Genomic DNA, 19154 nt, shown 5'->3' on the forward strand with positions numbered 1-19154 from the left:
GGATTCACTATGCCCTTCAATCTGATGGTTTGTCAATTAAACCTAACAGAAAAGCTTTCATTGCAAGTCTGAAAATGTTAACCCAAGCATCACAAAGAATTTGTAAAGTTAAAGTGCTCAACATATTTTACCGAATTAAAAATTCAGTAAATTATCTAAAAATACATCTAAGAAAATACAGAGATGCTATCTAATAGTTTCCAATGAAATTCAAACTAGTGCAGAGAACAATAATTTCAACAGACAACTTGAACAAAGCTCGTTACACTTGAAAGAGACTATAAACAATGGCCTATTGATGTCCTTGATTATGTGGAGGCGGCCCCGGTGGCAATGGCGGAGGCATTCCAGATTGAAGACCGAAGTTTGACTGCATGTGCATTCCAGGTGTATTTGGATTTCCAGATTGCTGGAAAGAGAAAAAAGAGAAAAAAGAAAAAGAAAGAAAATGACATGTAACTGGAGAATTCATATAGCCCATAAAACAAATTTTCAAGTTTCCAAAGTCAAAACCAATATTTCACATTAGAGTCGGTTAAAACATACGCAGCTACGAGACTCAGAAAATAAATTATCTCACAGATTAAGTACTAACAAGTTGTACCAAGAAAAAAGAGAGAATTTATGCAGGATAGAAGCTCATCAAAGTACACACATTAATCCTCCTTAGGTTTCAACATTTCACATGCACGATAGGATACATTCCTTCGATATCATTATCTTTGTTGGCTTTTGAACAGTGTATCAGAAGATAGGATGAGAAAAACAAGCAAAGAAACAGCTGGTTTGAAGAGAAAAATGGGTAGACCTCGAGTTTCAGGTCTCAGTATGGACAATCTTATGTTCTAGCAGGAAGAGCGAAATTATTTAAAGTGTCAACTGCTGGGCTTCCCCCGTAAATACATTGTACAGTAAAGTCTTTTTCACTTTACAGGATAGTTTGAGCAGGCAATATATATTTATTCATAATCAAGAAATCCCAAAGGGCCAGCTGGTGCAAGGCCGAAATTTGGTGCACAGTGGACCCTCCCCTCTACCCTTCTCTACTTAAATATTAGACTTTTGTTCGTGGCATGGTTCCAACTCATGAGTCTAATCATACAGCACACGCTGCACTCTTACTACTAGCCCGAAGCACTGTGGGCAGTTTGAATAGGCACGTCTCTAAAATAACCTTCTCTCTCCCAGTTTTAGTTGACAGATGGTCATGCGAAAGCCACAATGGTTTACACATATCTGGTCTGAAGGTCTTAAACCAGACAGCCACTCCAAATGGTAGTTGAAGTCTCCCCACCTAAGAATATAACATCGCCTACCCCAAAACCCTCTCCACTGCCCAGGTCCACCCCCTAAAAATAGAAGAAACAAATCAAAACTGTATCTACCAGATTAAATTAATTGAGTAAAAATCGTAGAAAAGTAGGGCAATCCGCATTCACGCTCAGAAAATGACCTTGCAAGAACTTTTTAAAAGGTAAAATAATTTCAATAAGAAGAGTACCACAGAGGTGGTGAAAAGTACAAAAGATGGTGCAAGAAGCATGATTACATCAGTAGCTCATACAATCCATAAGGTCAAAGATGAGCTAATTCATTATTCACCCAACTATCTCACACCAGAAGTATAAAAATGTCCTTAAAAAAATATACAGTTACTTAAATATGTGCATTTAAAACTCCAAAGCTTCTCCCTCTTATGCATAACTATCCCAGTTTTGGCACAAAATTGAATAATTCCCAGCACCTTCTTAAAAAATACATTTAACATTCCCAGCAATCGATCACAACTACAAGAAGAGCAAATTAACTATGAGAAGATGTTATCTTCAGCAAATTCAGTCAGACCCATTCTTATTACTCCATTATGTGCCGCTTGCGCAAGCCCACAGGCAGTGGCGGATCCATGATTCTGAGCAAGGGGTTCAACATTTTAAAGAAGTGAACAGTAGAATATTCGTCAAATGAGTTCATCAAAAAAATTTAAATCTAAACCTAAACTACACTACCATTAAAAATTTAACTAAAAATATGTTGGATCAAAACTAATACGGAATTACGTTGTTTTGAAGTAATCATTTTCAAAAGAAAAAAGTAAAATGCATTTTAAGGAATAAAAAGCAACAAAAAAAGGTCATAATATAATAAACAAAAAATGAACTAAAGATGATTGCAGAAATAACTAATAAATAAATAATCCTAATTAAAAGTATTAAAACAGTATACTTGATGTAGAGGATTTCAGATACAAATTTTCAACCAAAACATAACAAAGCACTAACTAATTTTTCCTATTACTAATACATACACACAAAAGGAAAAATATATGGGTTACTATTGGGTTGTGTCAAGAGAATTCAACATATAATATATACACATAAAATAATTTATTTTTGACGTTTAATTTTTTTACAATAGCCAGGTTAAAACCTACACGAGTTACTGTGTGCTTAAGTTGACCTTATTTTATTAAAAGGAAGAATGAACGAATGTAGGCAGACGCCAACTAAAACCCCGTGCAAAATAATAGAAAGAAAAAATCCTGCACTGCGTGGGAATCGAACATGCGACATTATAGAAAACTTGAACCCCTTGACCACTGAGCTAAGATTTTGGCTTGTGCCAACGGGATGCAAGTCATGCAACATATAATATATAGCCATGAAAACAAATTTAACCCTATATATACAGTATAATTTTCCGGCAAAGGGGGTACGGACCTTCCGCCCGCCTAGATCCGACCATGCCGACAGGTATAGGTACCTAATTTTTTTTCCGACAAAGAATATTTCATATCATCCAGAACTCCCGCTTTTGATATGCTGGGCATCATAGTAGTATTACAAGTACCAGCACTAAATCATCTCCAAACACGACATCATTGACTTACTCTCACTAGGGTTACTTATCTTATTCTCACTGAGGTTACTTGTCTTCACACCCAGTGGCCACCTTTAGTCCTTTTATAGAAATGGATTTAAACTGCAGTTCCCTAGCATAAGTTGAAGTTGCAGTCTAGAATTTTTGTTTTGAGAATAGCTTCGGAAGGTACTGACAACAATTGCTAACAATAAGTTTTAATCTGTAAATATCTCTTGAATCCAGCTATCGACTACCCAACTTAAATCAACAATAAATAGGAAACCTAGGTAATAAATAGCTTAACTAAAAGGTTTGATACATCTAACTGAAACCAAGAATCCAAAATCAAAAAGGGGATCCTGACAGAATAAAAATGAATAAGGTGCTCAAAGTTTATAGCCTTTGCACTCTTAGGTCTGTTAAACTAATTTACATGCCACTCACCTGATAAGGATTATGTCCAGGCATGAGCGGCATTTGTCCAGCTTGTTGCCTGTTGAAGCCTCGTCCTGGTGGAAACATCTGATTACCTCCTGGGTTTTGAGGGCCTTGCATGTTTGGCAGTCCATTTGGCATTCCACCTGGAGGAACATTGCCCTGTGGTCCAGATCCAGAAGGCATGCCCACAAAATGACCTTGAGGCATCGGAGGAACCATCTGATTCATGTTACCTTGTATCCCCTGAAAATAAGAAGACAGCCAATCAGTGACGCTGAATAACCTCTTGATCCTCTCGATGTATTTCCTTCAAGCAAATGCACTTCGTATCAATCAATCAAATATATGCCACAATTCCAAAGTAGTCGGAGTTGCTACCAATTCTGCTCTATTCAAGAAGAGACGAAGATGCTAGTGAAATTTGATCCCTGCAAGTTGACAAGTGTGAACCATCTCGTGTAAAGCTTTAGCAGTTAGAAACATGACACATGTATTAATGTATCTTATGTCACTAAACCTTGCCCTCTCACATGCAACCCTGATTTTTTCCCCTTGTGCCAAGCACATGAAAATATTTGTAGATCGATGGCGGCAAGACTTGAGGACCCTCTGCCTTTTCTAATACCACATTGAACTGTGTGAACTGTCTAATTTAAAAGTTTAAACTCTCAGATAGGGGACACTTTTACTAATTTATTTTATATCTGCAACAGGTGCAAAGAAAAATTAACCATTTGGCTACAACTCCCATCTCAATACAAATGCATGACTAATGCCTCGGAAATTATTATGGCCTTAACCTAGAATAACAGTAAAATAAAGCTGGAATCCTACAAAAAGATAATCTCTGTTTCATAACACTAATTTTATAATATCAAAGTTTTGTAAGCACTTCGCACAAAATGAATCTGGAAAATCTACACAAAATATCGAATTCTTTTTATTTTATGTGTGACCTATTGGTCACTAGTTCGAGCCATGGAAGCAGCCACTAATGCTTGCATTAGGGTAGGCTGCCTACATCACACCACTAGGGGTGCGGCCCTTTCCCGACCTGCGTAAATGCCGGATGCTTTGTGCACCAGGCTGCCTTTTGAATCTGAAAAATCTACAAAGAAGAAGAGGCTTCTCACTAAAAGGGGGGAGTTCGAATGAAGATGAATTCAGAATCTATCAAGATAAGCAAACATAAATACAGAGATACAAATCAGAATGCATGTTACACGAAAAATACATTAACGCTTATTTGTTTCCATTTGATTAGCAAGAGCATTACACTTAAAGATGCACCAAGGAGGTGATGAATCAAGATATGCACGGCACATCTACAGGAAAAAAGGGGAAGAAGATGCATCTGCAAATAGACACAAAGACCCGCAGAAATATGATACATACCATTGGACCAGGGATAGGCATTGCTTGGATGGGTCCAGAACCTGGCATTGAAGACGGAAGGCCAGGCATGTTTACTTGTTGTAGTTGGTGTGGTGGCCGAGGCAAATGAGGATGTGGCATTAGAGGCATATGTGGAGGCTGTAGCTGTGGCAAATTCGATGGTTGCAAAGGATGAGAAGTCATTTGTTGAGGTAGTGACTGCTGGTGCTGAGCTTGCTGCATGTTTTGTTGATATGCTTGCTGCTGATTACCCGCAAGAAGAGATGGATGTGGACCAGGAGGAAGAGGGGGAGCTCCTATAGGCATTGAAACTGGCATGGAAGACTTCTGTTCTCCTTGAGATGAATCAAGCGATAGTGGCAATGCAGCTCCAACTCCAGGTATTGTACCCTCAGTTCGTAACAAGCCAGAGGCAAATGCTCCAGGAGTTGATGGGGGCTCAGGACCTGGAAAATTACCAGGCATGCGACCAAGAACATTGTTTTGATCACCCAAACCTGAAATCAACCACAAAACCTGTGCTGAGGCTATTTAAGAAGTATACTTTGGTAGTTGAAAGATAGTCAAACTAAGAATATTAACAATGACTACAGAAAAGAAAGATTATAATATTTCAAGAATTTATTTAAAATCAAAGCTGATTTTACCCCACGACTACAAAGCCCTATGCTCTCGAATCTCGATATATGTACAACAAACTGGTACACAACAGTGTTGTCAAAGGCGCGCTTAAAGTGCGCTTGAGCCCTGAAGCGAGGCTCAAAACATGTTGAGCGCTTCGCCTCGTTTTGTGGGCGCTTCAGTGTCACATCAAGGCTCTAAGGCATACTTTTCCTTGCCAACGAGTGTGATCCCGAAAAGGCGACACTAAACAATTCATATTTCACTTTATTGTAATTGTTTTTCAATTTATTTGTTCATATATTTGTTATTTATGCTTATAATTATTGGTCTTGGACTACATATACATATTTTTACTTTTTCTCCAGTTGCGCCTTTTTTCATTAAAGCCCACGCTTTATTTGCGCTTTGCGCTTAAAGCCCCAATGGACCTTAGAGCTTTTTTGCGCTTTTCGCCTTTGATAACACTGGTACACAATCTGAAGCACAATAACTAGCATAAAAAAATTAAAGATAACATTTACACGGACAGGAATTAGTAAAACCTTGCTGTCCCAAATTGAATTTATCACGAGCTGGATCCCCAGGCCTATTTCTGCACCAAAACTTTGTTGTCTGATCATTGCTGCCACTGCATCAGCAACAAGACCAATTAGCTAGCTGCATAGGCTACTTCAGTAAAATGTTTTATTGTTGGTGGAGATGCAGAATACTATGTAATGGAGAAGCTTAAGGACCTCCTTAGTTCTAACGAGAATGATAAAGGAAAGAAAACAGCAAGAAAAGCTTGAAAAAGCCACTGAAAGACAGTGACATGCAATTCCTCACACACGTAGATAGAGGAAGGGAGAAAATATAACTCCACCCGATGGAGGTTCTGCAAGATTTAAATAAATATAAACACGATCAGGCCTAAAAAGCTAAATACAAGTAACCACACACAAAGCTACCTGCCCAAGAAAGGTTGAAACAAAATCTAAATGAGATAGCTCACTTAGGAGAATCTATTTACCTCTACAATAATAATGAATTTTTTTGCAACAAATGATATATCAATAGTCAATAATGCACTTTCATATCAGAGTTCAGCATCGATTCTGTACTAGAAAAATGGTGTTCAATATAAACCACAACTTCACCCTTTACCAAGAAAAAGAAAACGTTTCAGTTTTTCTCAATTCATGTTGCACTTAAGATAACCATTCCCTACTCTTTTAGTTTTTATTTTTCTTTGAGACTGAGGCGGAAACAGGGTGACATGGGAAGGGGGGTGGGGGGGCTGCTCTGGAAAGAAGACCTTATGAAATAATTTATCCAGAAAAATTGACTACTTTGGATATATGATAAATTTTACTCAATAAAATGACATTAGATAAACCAATATACATAACTTACCACCTTTTCTAACATCTTCCAACAAAACTATTTTCAGCGTAACTATAAGTGCCTCAAATTTGACACACTATAATAAAAGGGCAGAATGGCCTAATTGCCCCTTAAACTTGCACCAATTTTAAAAAGCCGGTTTATCAACTCTCAACTTTCCCATTTTAACACCTCAATTCAATAAAACTACACATAATAAACCCCTTCTTCAGAGCGTGTAGCTCAATTGCCAGACATGAAGTACAGGTCGTATGCTTAGACCATTATACTTGACATTTGTCATTTGTGAGTCCCATTTTTCAAAAATTAAGTTATCAAAATTTTAATTTCTTCTTTGTTAATTTCATTCACTATCTTCTACCCCTTTCACCTATACACAGTAAACCATACCACCACGGGAAACGATCTTTCACCCCTAATCTCAATTCTCAGCCACCATCGCGAAATAAAAAATCTCAGCCACCACATGCCTAATCTCAGCTACAAATAGGAAAATCAAACCTTTTAGTACTAATAGTAGTTAATATAATAGAGAGAATACAACCAATATAAACCTATTGAGATTTGCTATCAAAGTACTGTTCCTTAAAACAACAAAAGCATCCAACTTTCAGTGATTCAAGCAGAGGGAATTCAAGAACTTGGATCCATTAATGTTCAAGAGAAAGAGAAAGCGAGAATACCCAAAATAAATCAAGAAGAGGAAGGACTGAAACAAAAAAAAGCAATTTTCCAGCCAAAACTCGACAATTTTCCAGTCTGAGATGGATACAGAAATGAGAGAGGGGACTTGATGTGAGAGAGAATTGACAGAGAAATTTCCGGCCAAACCTCGTTATTTTTCTTTGTTGCCTGGGTTTTATAGAGGAGTTTGTTAGTGGTAGTGGTGAGTGGCGTTAATACCGTTGGTGATGGAACGAGAAGAAAAGGGGTGGGGGGAAGAAAGGGGTTGGAGAGAGAAAAAATTGGGTGAGGTTGGGGGCGGATGAGAATGGGGAAGGGAAAAGAAACATAAACGGGTGAGGGGTAGGGGAGGGGGCAAGTTTTTTCTTTTCTTTTTATTTTCTTGCTATGTATAATTTTTTTCCCCTAATTTAAACCTTTTTAAAATATAAATTATCACACTCACGCTCCTTTTAAGTCTGAATTGCACGCACTTTAGCCACATCATTTGGACCAATGCCACATAAGCATAGTCAACGGTAAGAGGCGTTTATTTATATGCAATCAATTGAGTTGAAGTGTCAAAATGGAAAAATCAGGAGTTGAGGTGTTAAAATCCGGTGCAAGTTTAGGGGCCATTAGACCATTTTGCCTAATAAAAGCTATTCCTAATTGTACATATACTTGATAAGTTCCCTTGATGGGAGTTAAAGCCAAGATACATGAGAGCAAAAGGAAGTTACTACATAAGCGAGGGCCATAGTCGAACACACAACTAAATTACATACACATAACCAATATAACTTCAGACTTACATGAACTTAACGGAGAAAGAAAGTTGAGAGCCCGCATAAACACTTAAGAACTACAACAGCAGACGCCGTCATCCCCACGGCCTATGACCGATAAACTTCTTAGTGCGGATAAAAGACAAAGTCAGATGTACAACTATAATTATTCACAAACACGTGGTCTATCCACAGTAAAAGAACAATTCAAAACAAATAGACATTGGGTGGAAAGAACAAGCATAGTATAAGATTACAAGTAGCTTATCAGAGATGAAAAGAGAAAATAAAACAGAATTTAAAGAACCTCTTCTATAAGAAAACGGGAAAAGAGCAAAATTTCAGGAATGCTTCGTATTTTTACAGGAGCATAGAATTGCAGGGTAAATATAACATGTTCTCGAAATCAGCTTCAGCTTATTTTTGTCATAGTAAGCAGCAGATTCAGCACCATAGGTCCAAGCAACACTAACACAAAAAACTTCAAAACAATATCCAGTAACAACCACAATGGATCGACCAGATGTCTAAATATGCAAGGCATAGAAGAAAAGCACACCAGTTTTTGAGAAGAATTCTAACAATTAGCATTTTAGAATATTGTTTTGTTCAAGTGGAGACAAGTACTAACGTAATAAACGTCACTTAACAACAGAGCTGCCGTTTAAGAAAATGCAGTATAACCTGCAAAGGAGATAGCCAATGGGGTGCCATGCAAGATCCCAAACACCAGTTTCATGTGCATTTGTAATTTCAACTTGAGGAGCTTCATGCCTGTGGGTAGAGCATCAAAAAGCCAAGAGAGACAAAATCATTAGAAGCTATCTGAATCACTGATAACAGGGGGAAATGGTGGGATCAGACTAATAAAAGTTAATTGCCTTTATGGGTTCATTTTATAAGTGAGAAATCATAATCCAAACTATCTCATCACATGTTTGGTTGAGGTTGACAAACTAAGTAGCCCAGATGGCTCATTTATTCCCCACAGTTTACAGAAACTGTAGGATGATCCTGCACTGACTCAATACTGGGTAGAAAGAATTTTTTGATTTGAAGCGAAAGAAGCAAACATGTGTTTATTCAATAAAAATAGGGCAACATTCATATGACAAAATATTCAAGTCCACCTCTTACGGGAATAGCAAATAAAAAAGATTTGAGTGAAGGGAGATGATTCTTCCCAGAGCGCACAAGTTCGCGACACAGATCTGACACTTTCCGAGGAGAAAAGGAAAACCGGAGAATAACCATTCTACAACTTCACATAGAACAACCATATATGTCAATTTTTTTTGTTTTTATAAGTTATGACAGCTCGATGAAGTAAAGATATGCGCTAAGAGGAGCAATTGAAAGAGAAAACTAAGTTCCCTATCTTATCTCCGATGTCCACTTCTCGTTGCCAAGAATAACCTAGAATTTTTCATCTCATAAGTTTCCTTGACAAGTCTAGGCTATTAGCAATAACATTCATTCTGAATCGTCATTTGTCATTCTTCCCAACTTGAATCCAGCCAAAAAGTGCGAGGAGTACCAAACTTCAGTTTTATTAAATGGTGCCAAAAGTGCACAAAGAAAAGGTTAATGTTATGGCACAGCAATTAGTAACACTTCTTATAATCTATAGCTAGGTATCCTCTCACTTCATCAAATAAAAACTGTCATTCCAATGGCGCACAGTTGACAGAAGTAAAAAATATCAAGATTAATGTTCTAAACCAGGTCATATAACGATATTTTGAACGCATAAGAGATGCCCAAAAACTAAAGGAGATAGCACAACTGATTTACAGATGATAGAGAAAGAATTTTCAAGGAACTTACCCCACAAGCCAATGAAATATTGAACCATCAAAGCTTCCGCTAACGAAATACTCTTCATGAAACGGATGCCAGGCCAATGCTGTCACAGTTACATGAAAATAAACAGGCAATTATCAAGTATCACAAACAGTTGAAAGTCGACCATGGAAGCATGGTGGAGGAACAAGACAATAAGTGGAACAATAAGAGTGATTATTATCTGAAGGGACAAAATAAAGCATTAAGATTTCTGCATGACATAGTAGGAAAAACTAAACGCGATTAACAACCCAGATTTTTATCCAGAAAAAACAATTCAGCAACTATCTCCAATTATATTATTTGCTTTTAGTCGACGTGATCTGAAATTTCTTTTTCTAATAATACCTTGGTGAAATTTACCGAATAATACCAGTATACTAACTACAAATTTTTCATCCGAATCCATAACCTGGTCGCTACTTGACATGCTCGTGCTGTATGCATTGCATAAGATATATACACAAACAAAAAGGTAATTCTTACATGTCACATCCTTCTGATGTCCCCGGAATGATTCAAGCTCCTTCATAGCCCTTATGTCATAAAGCTGAAATAAACAGAATGTTACAATGACAGAATACAAACCCTTGCACACAAATACTTGACTTGACATGATAATAATCTACACCATTTGCAGGTTTTCTCATAAGCATGTGATTAACATTCATATGAATGTCAGCTTTGTTATTCCTTCCTAACCAAATAAGAAAATGAATACTGCAGCTAGAACCGGAGAAGTAATAAGTAGCAATACACTTGCTGTGAAGAAGTAGTTGCAGTTAAAAAATAAGCTAGAAATGCTAGTTGGTTGCTGCCGACACTCTAAAAAGAGATTTTAGCAAGCCTTCTCAAATCCCAAAGTTACAGATTTAAAGAAACTGACTGAACCACTGCTAAAAATCACACGACCCTAAAACTTCAAATACCTCAGAGCACAACTCAATAGAAGGAAAAAAACAAAATAAACATTTCAACTGAAATCAGCAACTTCAAGTTGATCCTTATTCTTGTGGCAAGACTCTTACCAGTAAGTGAAACCTAATAAAATCAAGATTTAGGGGGCGAAAATGAGATTTGATTGTGTAATCTTAAAATGAGAAACAAAGAGTAAAACTTTTCGAGATCAACTACGACTCAAATATAGTGCTGCAAAGTCTTTTTTTTCGGGGACAATCTGGAATGAGAGGGATAGGAGACCCTTAATGATTGACTCAACATATCATCTGAAGAAACAGAAAATACCAAAAAGTTCGAATTCACAGATAATAACATTGATTATTGGCATTGACATAATAGGAATATTTTGTCTATTAAGGAGGATTCCCCGAATACCTGAAATAGAGATTAGTAATAGAAAATGTGAAATATTTGACAGGATCCATTTCGGGAACATAGAATGTAAGAGAAATTCAAATGTGAGACCGAAGTAGCTATACATACAAATCTATTTATGGAACAAGTAATATGTTTAATACTTTTGTCAATTGCCATGCAATTTCAAAATAATGAATTTGTGAAACAAAGTTCGAGAAATATGCTCATGAGCAACCAATTTACACCACACATCATTACGTGCAAATCAGGAAAAAAGATCTATATTATTCACAAACCAGCCATTAAAATATCTCATCCTAATTGCTTTTAACTGCATTAGCACCTCCTGGAAAAGGAAGAAATGGAACAACCTACCTTGATAATTTGATCTTTGGAAGCAGTAAGGACCCAGTTACCATTTTGATTCCACTTTACACAGAGAACAGTATTCTTATGCCCGTGACTGCAAACAGAACACAGCATCCATGTTATTGCTAAAAAAATATAGCTCTTCTTTTTTATAAAGTCCCAAGTGGATAGAAATAGTAACATTGCAGATTTAAGGAGAGCAGTTTTTGACTGACAATGAGGAAAGCTCCTTCCCTGACTTGGCATCCCAAAGTTTAACAAGATTATCTTTTCCACCTGCAAGCAGGACAAAACAAAGAATCAAAGAACGACTGTAAGTTAGTAACTGCTCAGAACAGTTCCAAAGAAAAGGAGAAGAAAAATGCATATACCTGAGACTAATAGAGACTTTGTAGGGTGCCAATCAACACTCTTCACATCCCAACCATGGCCTGCCTGGGTTCAAGTGACATGAGGAACTATTCTTAGGCCACTCACGCTTAAGTTAACTGGTACATAAGTGTTGATGGCAAAATTGAAGAGTTATTGCTAGTGCATTCTTTGGAACAAAATTTCCAATTAATAGTAAACTTTTACCAGAACACATGTTTAAACATGTCATAACAGTGATTACAGAAGTAAGACGTAATGGAAGGCAGAGCGCCATCTGACAGGTAAAAGCATTACAGCAGTATGCATGTTATTTATAAAACCAAAAATGTCGCTTTAGCATAGTATCACTGATACGCAGTCAACCATCACTTTCAGCTTGAATTTACAATCTTTTTAATAAACAGCTTGAGGGACATTACCAGATAATGAGCGCTCTTCTTGGCACCTTGCAAAGTCCCATACTTTAACAGTTGTGTCATCAGAACAGGAGCAAAATTTTAAATCTGTACTACAGAAGCTGTTCAAAAAACATAAGACTTAGCAAGCCACCTAACATCATATATACCCTAAAAATACATTTAATGATGCAAATGTGCTGATAGAGAAAACTAAAATGTAATTAAAACCCAAGTACATAAAATCTTTTAAAACCAAGTCACATCATTTAGAATAATTACCTTAATCCCCGTACTGATTCTTTATGTGCATTCTTATTGGCTTTGACGTTATTCATATTGGTTTGCCAATACCTGCCACATGATACAGACGCAAATTCACGGATGGGAAAGAAAAACACGACATAGATACTGACAGTGTGAAATGCAGATTGTTCCAAACATTTATTTACTTTATTGTGCCCCCATCATCACCGGTGACCATCCAGTTATCATTGTGGCTCCATATCATTGACCTAACTGCTTGATCATGAGCCTGCACATAAAACATGTTACATTGTCCACCCAATTCGGTTGTCACGTACTAAGATCTGAAATTCACAACCCCAGATTCATACCTGAAGTATCATTTCAAAGTTAAACGACTGCCCATTCCAGAGTGTGAATTCACCACTATGAGATCCAGTAATGAGGCGCCGCCCACTAGGAGTCCACTATGTGATTCAAGAGAAAATGTTTGAATAAGAGAATAAAGATTTAGAAGACGAAATGCACAGAGGGTGTGACACAACCGAGAGAGAGAGAGAGAGAGAGACTCGGAAAACTTTAGTTCTACATCGTGTCATAATGCTAGCTGGATCTGCTTTAATTCTTTTAACAGTTGCTTTAGAGTGATAATGACATAAAAGCGGCCCCAAGAGGCTATTAGAATTCAAACTACAACATGTGACATGATAAATCCTTCCATGTTTTTTTTTATCCGTTTACTTCCCAGAGAGTTGCTTGTCAGAATAAACCAAATACAAAGAGCTCTACCAAGATAAGAAACTAGTACTTCCCAGTGAAAAACAAAATCATCCCAAAGAGAGTTCGATAGCACAAATCATGTTTCAAGGATCCCGATTCATGCAATTAATCAAGGCCTTGGAACTACGTGAATATTTCAGACACTTGATGCTTTGAAGAACAAACCATGATTGAACGATTTTACTAATAAATATTACTCCCTCCATTCCATTTTACTATGGCGGTATTTGATTGGACATGCAGTTTAATATGTTTATTTGACTTATATATTAGCGACGGAGGAACAGAGTATTACAAGTAGTGTTGGAAAAGCTAGTTTGATAGAAAGATATTAACATCAAAATTTAAACTCTGATAAATTTAACAAGTTTGAATTCTTGACAGTTTTGAGAGTTGTATAGAAATGGAACAGTGTCAAACATTTTGGACGTCATAAAAAAGGACAAAGTGTCACATTAATAGGGACGGGAGGAGTATCAAGTAGCTCATGGGCATATGTACATAGTTGCATGCGTGCTTCTGGACATAGTAATTCAATTGCCAACACAGAACCAAAGATATACACAACAAAAGTACAAATGAATGATAGAGGGCCAAAAAGAATCCTTCAACTCACCGCAACACAATTGATTGAACAACGGTTTTTATTTAGAGATGTATGAACAAATTTAGCAGCAAAACTTGTGGAGGGATTATCCAAATAGGCAACTGCTGGCAATACCTGCACCCATGAACAAACATAAAATCATAATTAAAAGAAATAAATTAGAAGAACATGTAACCTTGCTCATTTTTTTTATATGTGTGCAACCAGAAACACATTTTCAGGAATTTCTGTAGAACCATTAGCATTTATTTTGCTGGTTTCAGGAGAATAGCTTTAATAGTATGTTCAGCGGTAGGAGACTTCAAACTTCTAATTATATGTGGAATACACAAATTATCTTTAAGGGTTAGTTTGGTACTTTTTTGGAAATCTAAGTTACAAACTTAACAATTAACTTTGTCCACTAGGTGGTACTAGAATCTTCTTGAGTTCTTGGAGTCTATAACTAGCATTATATGCAGGTAAAACTGAACTATGATCACCTTCCTAGACTACACGTAATACGTATGTTTTGGTTAACTTTCCTCAAGATTGCCTGATTACAATTCTTCAAACTTTCCTCAGATAAGGAAAATGTTCTCCAAAGACATGCTATTCTCATGGCACATGCTCTTTTTATTTGAAAATCAATGTTTGTGAATACAGAATAACAAGTTTGAATAATTTAACATAAGCATATTGAAAACTACAGAACTATAGCCAATTTCTTTGGCTCCTGCTACTTTAATGGCAGTTCACTATAGCTTTGGGTAGAATTTTGCACAAACCAAGAACTTAAGGACTATATAGTTGGGGTGATTTTCTCTTTTTACTTCTCACTCAGGAAAAGTTTATCATAGATATCAGCAGTAATAGAAGATCACAACGTATAATCATAGAAACTAAACTAAATTATGCAGAATCAAAGACCAAATCGTAAGTGAGCAAACTGACATCAACAGCTGCTGCTGGACTAGGTTGTAACACTGTCCTATCCCTCGAGTCGCGCTGCCACATGCGGATCTGCAGGAAAGCAATAGTTCTTAACTTTGGACCAGAATAACCTTAGAAGTTAAAGAATATTATGAGTACCATTGCCAAGTTGTCAAGCCCACAGAAAAGACCAAAACCGGAGTTATTAATGGACAAAATAATAAAGACGACTTTGGTTTCTCATTCTCATTTTTCTACCTCTTTTTAAGAGGAAAATATTTTAAGAATTTCTCTTCTTTTTAGTTCCTGCTCTCACTTCTTTTCCTTTTTTAAGATACAAGATCTCATTACCTAGAGCTATTGCAACCAAAGAGCACAACAACTTATAATATATCAGAACATAAATAAAGCTCATACGGGTGTTAGCTACTGCAAATTAGAACCATGTAATTGGTTCTTGTGGAGTTGGAACTAGAAAAGAGGTTGGAGTCCTTCAAAAAATATGTGGCATTTCAGCTTCTGGAAAGATAATTAGTGCAAAGCTCTATAATGTTCCTGAGTGTATGATTAATACTAGTACTAGACAAATAAACCACTCTACATGCTATATTTACTGCTACTTGAGAAGTAGTACTAACGAAACACTATACATCCTATCATCTTTCTACTCTAACCATTGGAAGAGCAATGTATGATAAGTATTGTAGTACTACGTATCTTCCTTTCAAAATTATACAATCATATCGCCCGAGTTCCATAGAACCTAACACAGAGAAACTCATACCATAGAATCATGTGGTACCAACAATGTGATATGGGATGATTGTTGTGTCTTTAAGGCCCAACATATCCCTGAGTTGAGCGTCATAGAGGATGTTAAGATAGATATGTGATCATACAAGAAATGGACAGCATTCAAGATGATCACATTCAAAGGAAAGTGCAAATAGGAATAAAATAAGAGAAGGAAAGCTCCATCTCAAAAAAAAAGGAATAAAATAAGAGAAGGTCGCATCAAGTGCATCAACCCCTAGGTGCAACACCTATGATGATTGAACTCGTTAAAATGGAACGAGGTAGACCTAAAATCATAATCTCTGGGAATCAATACGAAATTAACTAAGCACATAACATAATGGAAGCAAATCATCCATATAGTCAATAGCAACAAGACTAAAATTGATTAAAAAGAATCTTGCTAACTTTTCGTAATTGTGACTGGACAACAGCTCGTGGTTCTATCCCCTTGAAAGAAAGAAAAGAGGAAATGAGCCTGCACTTGCCGTAATTCCTTATGTGACAGGACAACAGCTAATGAATCTAACCCCTTGCTAATTTATATAATAGTACTATATAGAAGAACATTTGCTGCACCACATCCCATAAGCAGGTCTCTGGATAAAAAAACACATTCAACAGTTATTACCTGCATATATCTTACAACTGTACTAGTGTAATCAACTGCTCTTCTTTGACCAATTTTTCTCATTCTCTTTGCAGCAAAACTGTCAGCATGAGCTGCAAATATAAGGAAAAGAATAAAAAATTAGTAGCCATCATAATTCGGTCCAGTAATGTCTCATCAAAGCAAAAGTAAGTCCCTAAGAACCAAGGTAACATTCATCCTCTCTTCAACTATTATCAGAAAGTGGATTGGACCTACACTTACCCAAACAATAAGAAATGGCAGGTCCTATGTGGATTTGATCATATGAGACAATCATAGCCTCATAGTTGTTATCAGTCGTTTTGTGGGTAAGATGAGAAAGGACATCAAAATTGGCTGCTGAATCAGATAACAAGAAACAGAGAAGTGATGAGGAAATTGCCTATTAACCTTCTTCCTGCTTCCAACATTCTGCATTTATCTTGCTTCTCTTACAAAGTGAAAATGATAATTGGTATTAATAGTTCAACTGTGATCTGTGAGCTGAAAATTTTCTTTCTTCTCCAACTAGATAGAAACTATATCGTATAACGACTAAAGAGGTTGTTCCCAAATAACACTAAACATTAGTCTCTCCCTTTGTCCCTTTCAAATTACTTCCAATTTACAACTTTCTGTTTCTACCCCTTAAAGAATTTTTTTTTCAGATTAATCAATGACACAACGGCATTTTGGTAACTGGTCAAACAAATAAAAGAAAAAAGAAAGCTTTAGCTAGTTCTTTTTTCCAACAAAAATTTAAGTTCATAACAACTAGATTCCAAATACGTCCTACCAGTTGTACGCTATGCTAAAAAACATGTCAATTCAAATATGAGAAGTAAAAGAGCGGATGAAACACTGGTAAACAAGACATACCATCATAAGAAGGATGAGGAGTAGGTCCAGGTGGCTGAGCATTAAGAGTAGTGGAGGATGCAGATGGCTGCCGCATCATGGGAGGTGGACCTGGTGGAGGTTGAGGACCCCTTGGAAACTCTCCAAAATGTGGAGGGTGTTGTTGCTGGTGTTGGTGCTGGAATTGTTGCTGTGGCATCGGCTGGTGCTGCTGATGCTGATGTTGATGAGGATCACCACTCGTCATCATAGTTGAGGACAGAGGTGGATCCAAGATTTAGACTTAATGGGTTCACGATTCAGACTTCTGGAACAGTGACCTCAAGTTAATACACAATAATAATCAGAGCAACAGGTATCAACATTCAATACACATTTCAAATTTCAAAAAGTTAATAACCAGCTAAACACAAAAACATTATAAACATCACCATTACATTTGGCCTCAATGACTTCTCCTGTTTGAAAACAATCAATGATCGCATTATTAGGTACACATAAAACGCAACAACCTCGTTATTCAAGTTTCTTAATAGAATAGACCAACAACAACAACAACAACAACAAAAAACCCAGTATGATCCCAACAGGTGGGGTCTGGGAAGGGTAGTCTGTACGCAGACCTTACCCCTACCTAATGCAGGTAGAGAGGCTGATTCCAATAGACCCCGGCTCACGAAGGGCAAGAAGAAGAAGAGGAAAGCAAGGAAGGAAGAAAGAAGAAAGAGAAAAGAAAAAGGGAGAGATAAAAGATAAGTAGTACCAAATAATAGCAATAGGGAACCTGAGGCGAACAAAACCGCATAACGTAATAAAAATCTAAGAATATGAATGGACATGTATGCTACTAAGACTATTGGTGAACAACTAAAAACTATCCACTAACCTTCTACCTTAATGGCTCTAACTTTTCTTCCTAACACGCTTAATGGCTCAGGCCATTCCTCCTATGAAAAATACCCCATAGAGAGCTTACACTCCACATCCAATTGAGGAGCTTACGTTCTAAATTTCTATTTTTGAATATCAACTTTCAAACAAAAAAAATTAAGGAAAGCAGAGCTGGTATCAAATCATATAATAATGAGAGACTGAAATTCTTAGAAATATTATGCCAATGTAAATTCTTAGAACATAGTTTGATTAAAGGATAACGACTGAAGGAGCTAGTGTACCAGTTTACCGGAACGAGAATAAACCAGCAACAACGAACTTGGAACTCCGGCAGAGAAGGCCCGTCGGCGAGTGGTACGGCGACTGGCGGGAGGAAGTAGCGGCAACAAAAATCAAAAGCTTCCTTTCAAAGTTAAAACCCTAATTTTCTCACTCCTCAGTTCTGTCTGAGGCATTTGGAGGAAACATAAGTTTGAAAAGGATCGTTATGTTCGTTTTGTTTCGCTCAAATTTTTGGATTTTGGAAAAAGAAAAAGAGAAAAAAATCTCAGTTACTTGAGACCACAAGGAGTACCGGAGCAGGAGCTGGATAGGTTTGGTGATGAAGAGGGAAGAACACTTTTTCTGGGCTCATTTTGAAATAAACTTGATATTGGGCTAATTTGTGGAATCCATGTGAAATCCTTAAGGCCCACACCCAATTTTCAAGGTGGAAGTGCACAATTAGAGATGTCTTTACTCTTTAGCCAATGTTTAAAATGTATTTACTCTTTAGTCGGTATTTATTAAATGTTTACCCGTCCAGACGAAAATATTCATGTGCTAGACATGGGTGCTGTGTAAATATTAAGGACATGGTGTCCTTAACTTCATGAATGTTGTGTAAATATTAAGGACAAAGTGTACTGTAATTGCACCTTCCGTTGTTAAACTTTAGGACATCATGTCATTAACTTCATATGTGCAGTGTAAATGTTAAGGAC

The 19154-nt window shown here is 36.9% G+C and overlaps 1 protein-coding gene across 3 annotated transcripts; it reads right to left on the reverse strand.

The window, feature by feature from the left end:
* Positions 1-36: 36 nt before the first annotated feature.
* Positions 37-18796, reverse strand: LOC104109649 (flowering time control protein FY). 3 transcript variants are annotated; one of them, XM_009619000.4, is made up of 19 exons: positions 18461-18794; positions 17299-17584; positions 16420-16511; positions 15015-15083; positions 14091-14195; positions 13066-13161; positions 12901-12983; positions 12731-12802; positions 12473-12570; positions 12053-12112; positions 11897-11957; positions 11688-11775; positions 10482-10545; positions 9978-10056; positions 8835-8924; positions 5859-5944; positions 4693-5189; positions 3304-3540; positions 37-409 (listed from the first exon to the last, which is right to left on the reverse strand). In XM_009619000.4, exons 2-19 carry the CDS (start codon positions 17525-17527, stop codon positions 293-295), a joined length of 2223 nt encoding a protein of 740 aa, XP_009617295.1. In that variant the 5' UTR covers positions 17528-17584; positions 18461-18794; the 3' UTR covers positions 37-292. The 3 variants fall into 3 exon arrangements, with proteins under 3 accessions (XP_009617295.1, XP_009617294.1, XP_009617296.1); XM_009618999.4 differs by having other exon boundaries at positions 18453-18793; XM_009619001.4 differs by lacking the exon at positions 37-409 and adding an exon at positions 1455-1909 and having other exon boundaries at positions 18453-18796.
* Positions 18797-19154: the final 358 nt, after the last annotated feature.

Source organism: Nicotiana tomentosiformis, chromosome 8 (genome assembly GCF_000390325.3).
Source record: "Nicotiana tomentosiformis chromosome 8, ASM39032v3, whole genome shotgun sequence".
NCBI lineage: Eukaryota > Viridiplantae > Streptophyta > Magnoliopsida > Solanales > Solanaceae > Nicotiana > Nicotiana tomentosiformis.

Bases quoted from the DNA above. Each gene is read 5' to 3' on its own strand.
- LOC104109649 (XM_009619000.4), bottom strand. From the start codon at position 17,527: ATGATGACGAGTGGTGATCCTCATCAACATCAGCATCAGCAGCACCAG. The intron at 15,084-16,419 runs GTAATAACTGTT...GCTTTCCTGCAG, and splicing joins CAGTTGTAAGATATATGCAG to ATCCGCATGTGGCAGCGCGA. The intron at 8,925-9,977 runs GTAAGTTCCTTG...CTCTACCCACAG, and splicing joins ATATTTCATTGGCTTGTGGG to GCATGAAGCTCCTCAAGTTG.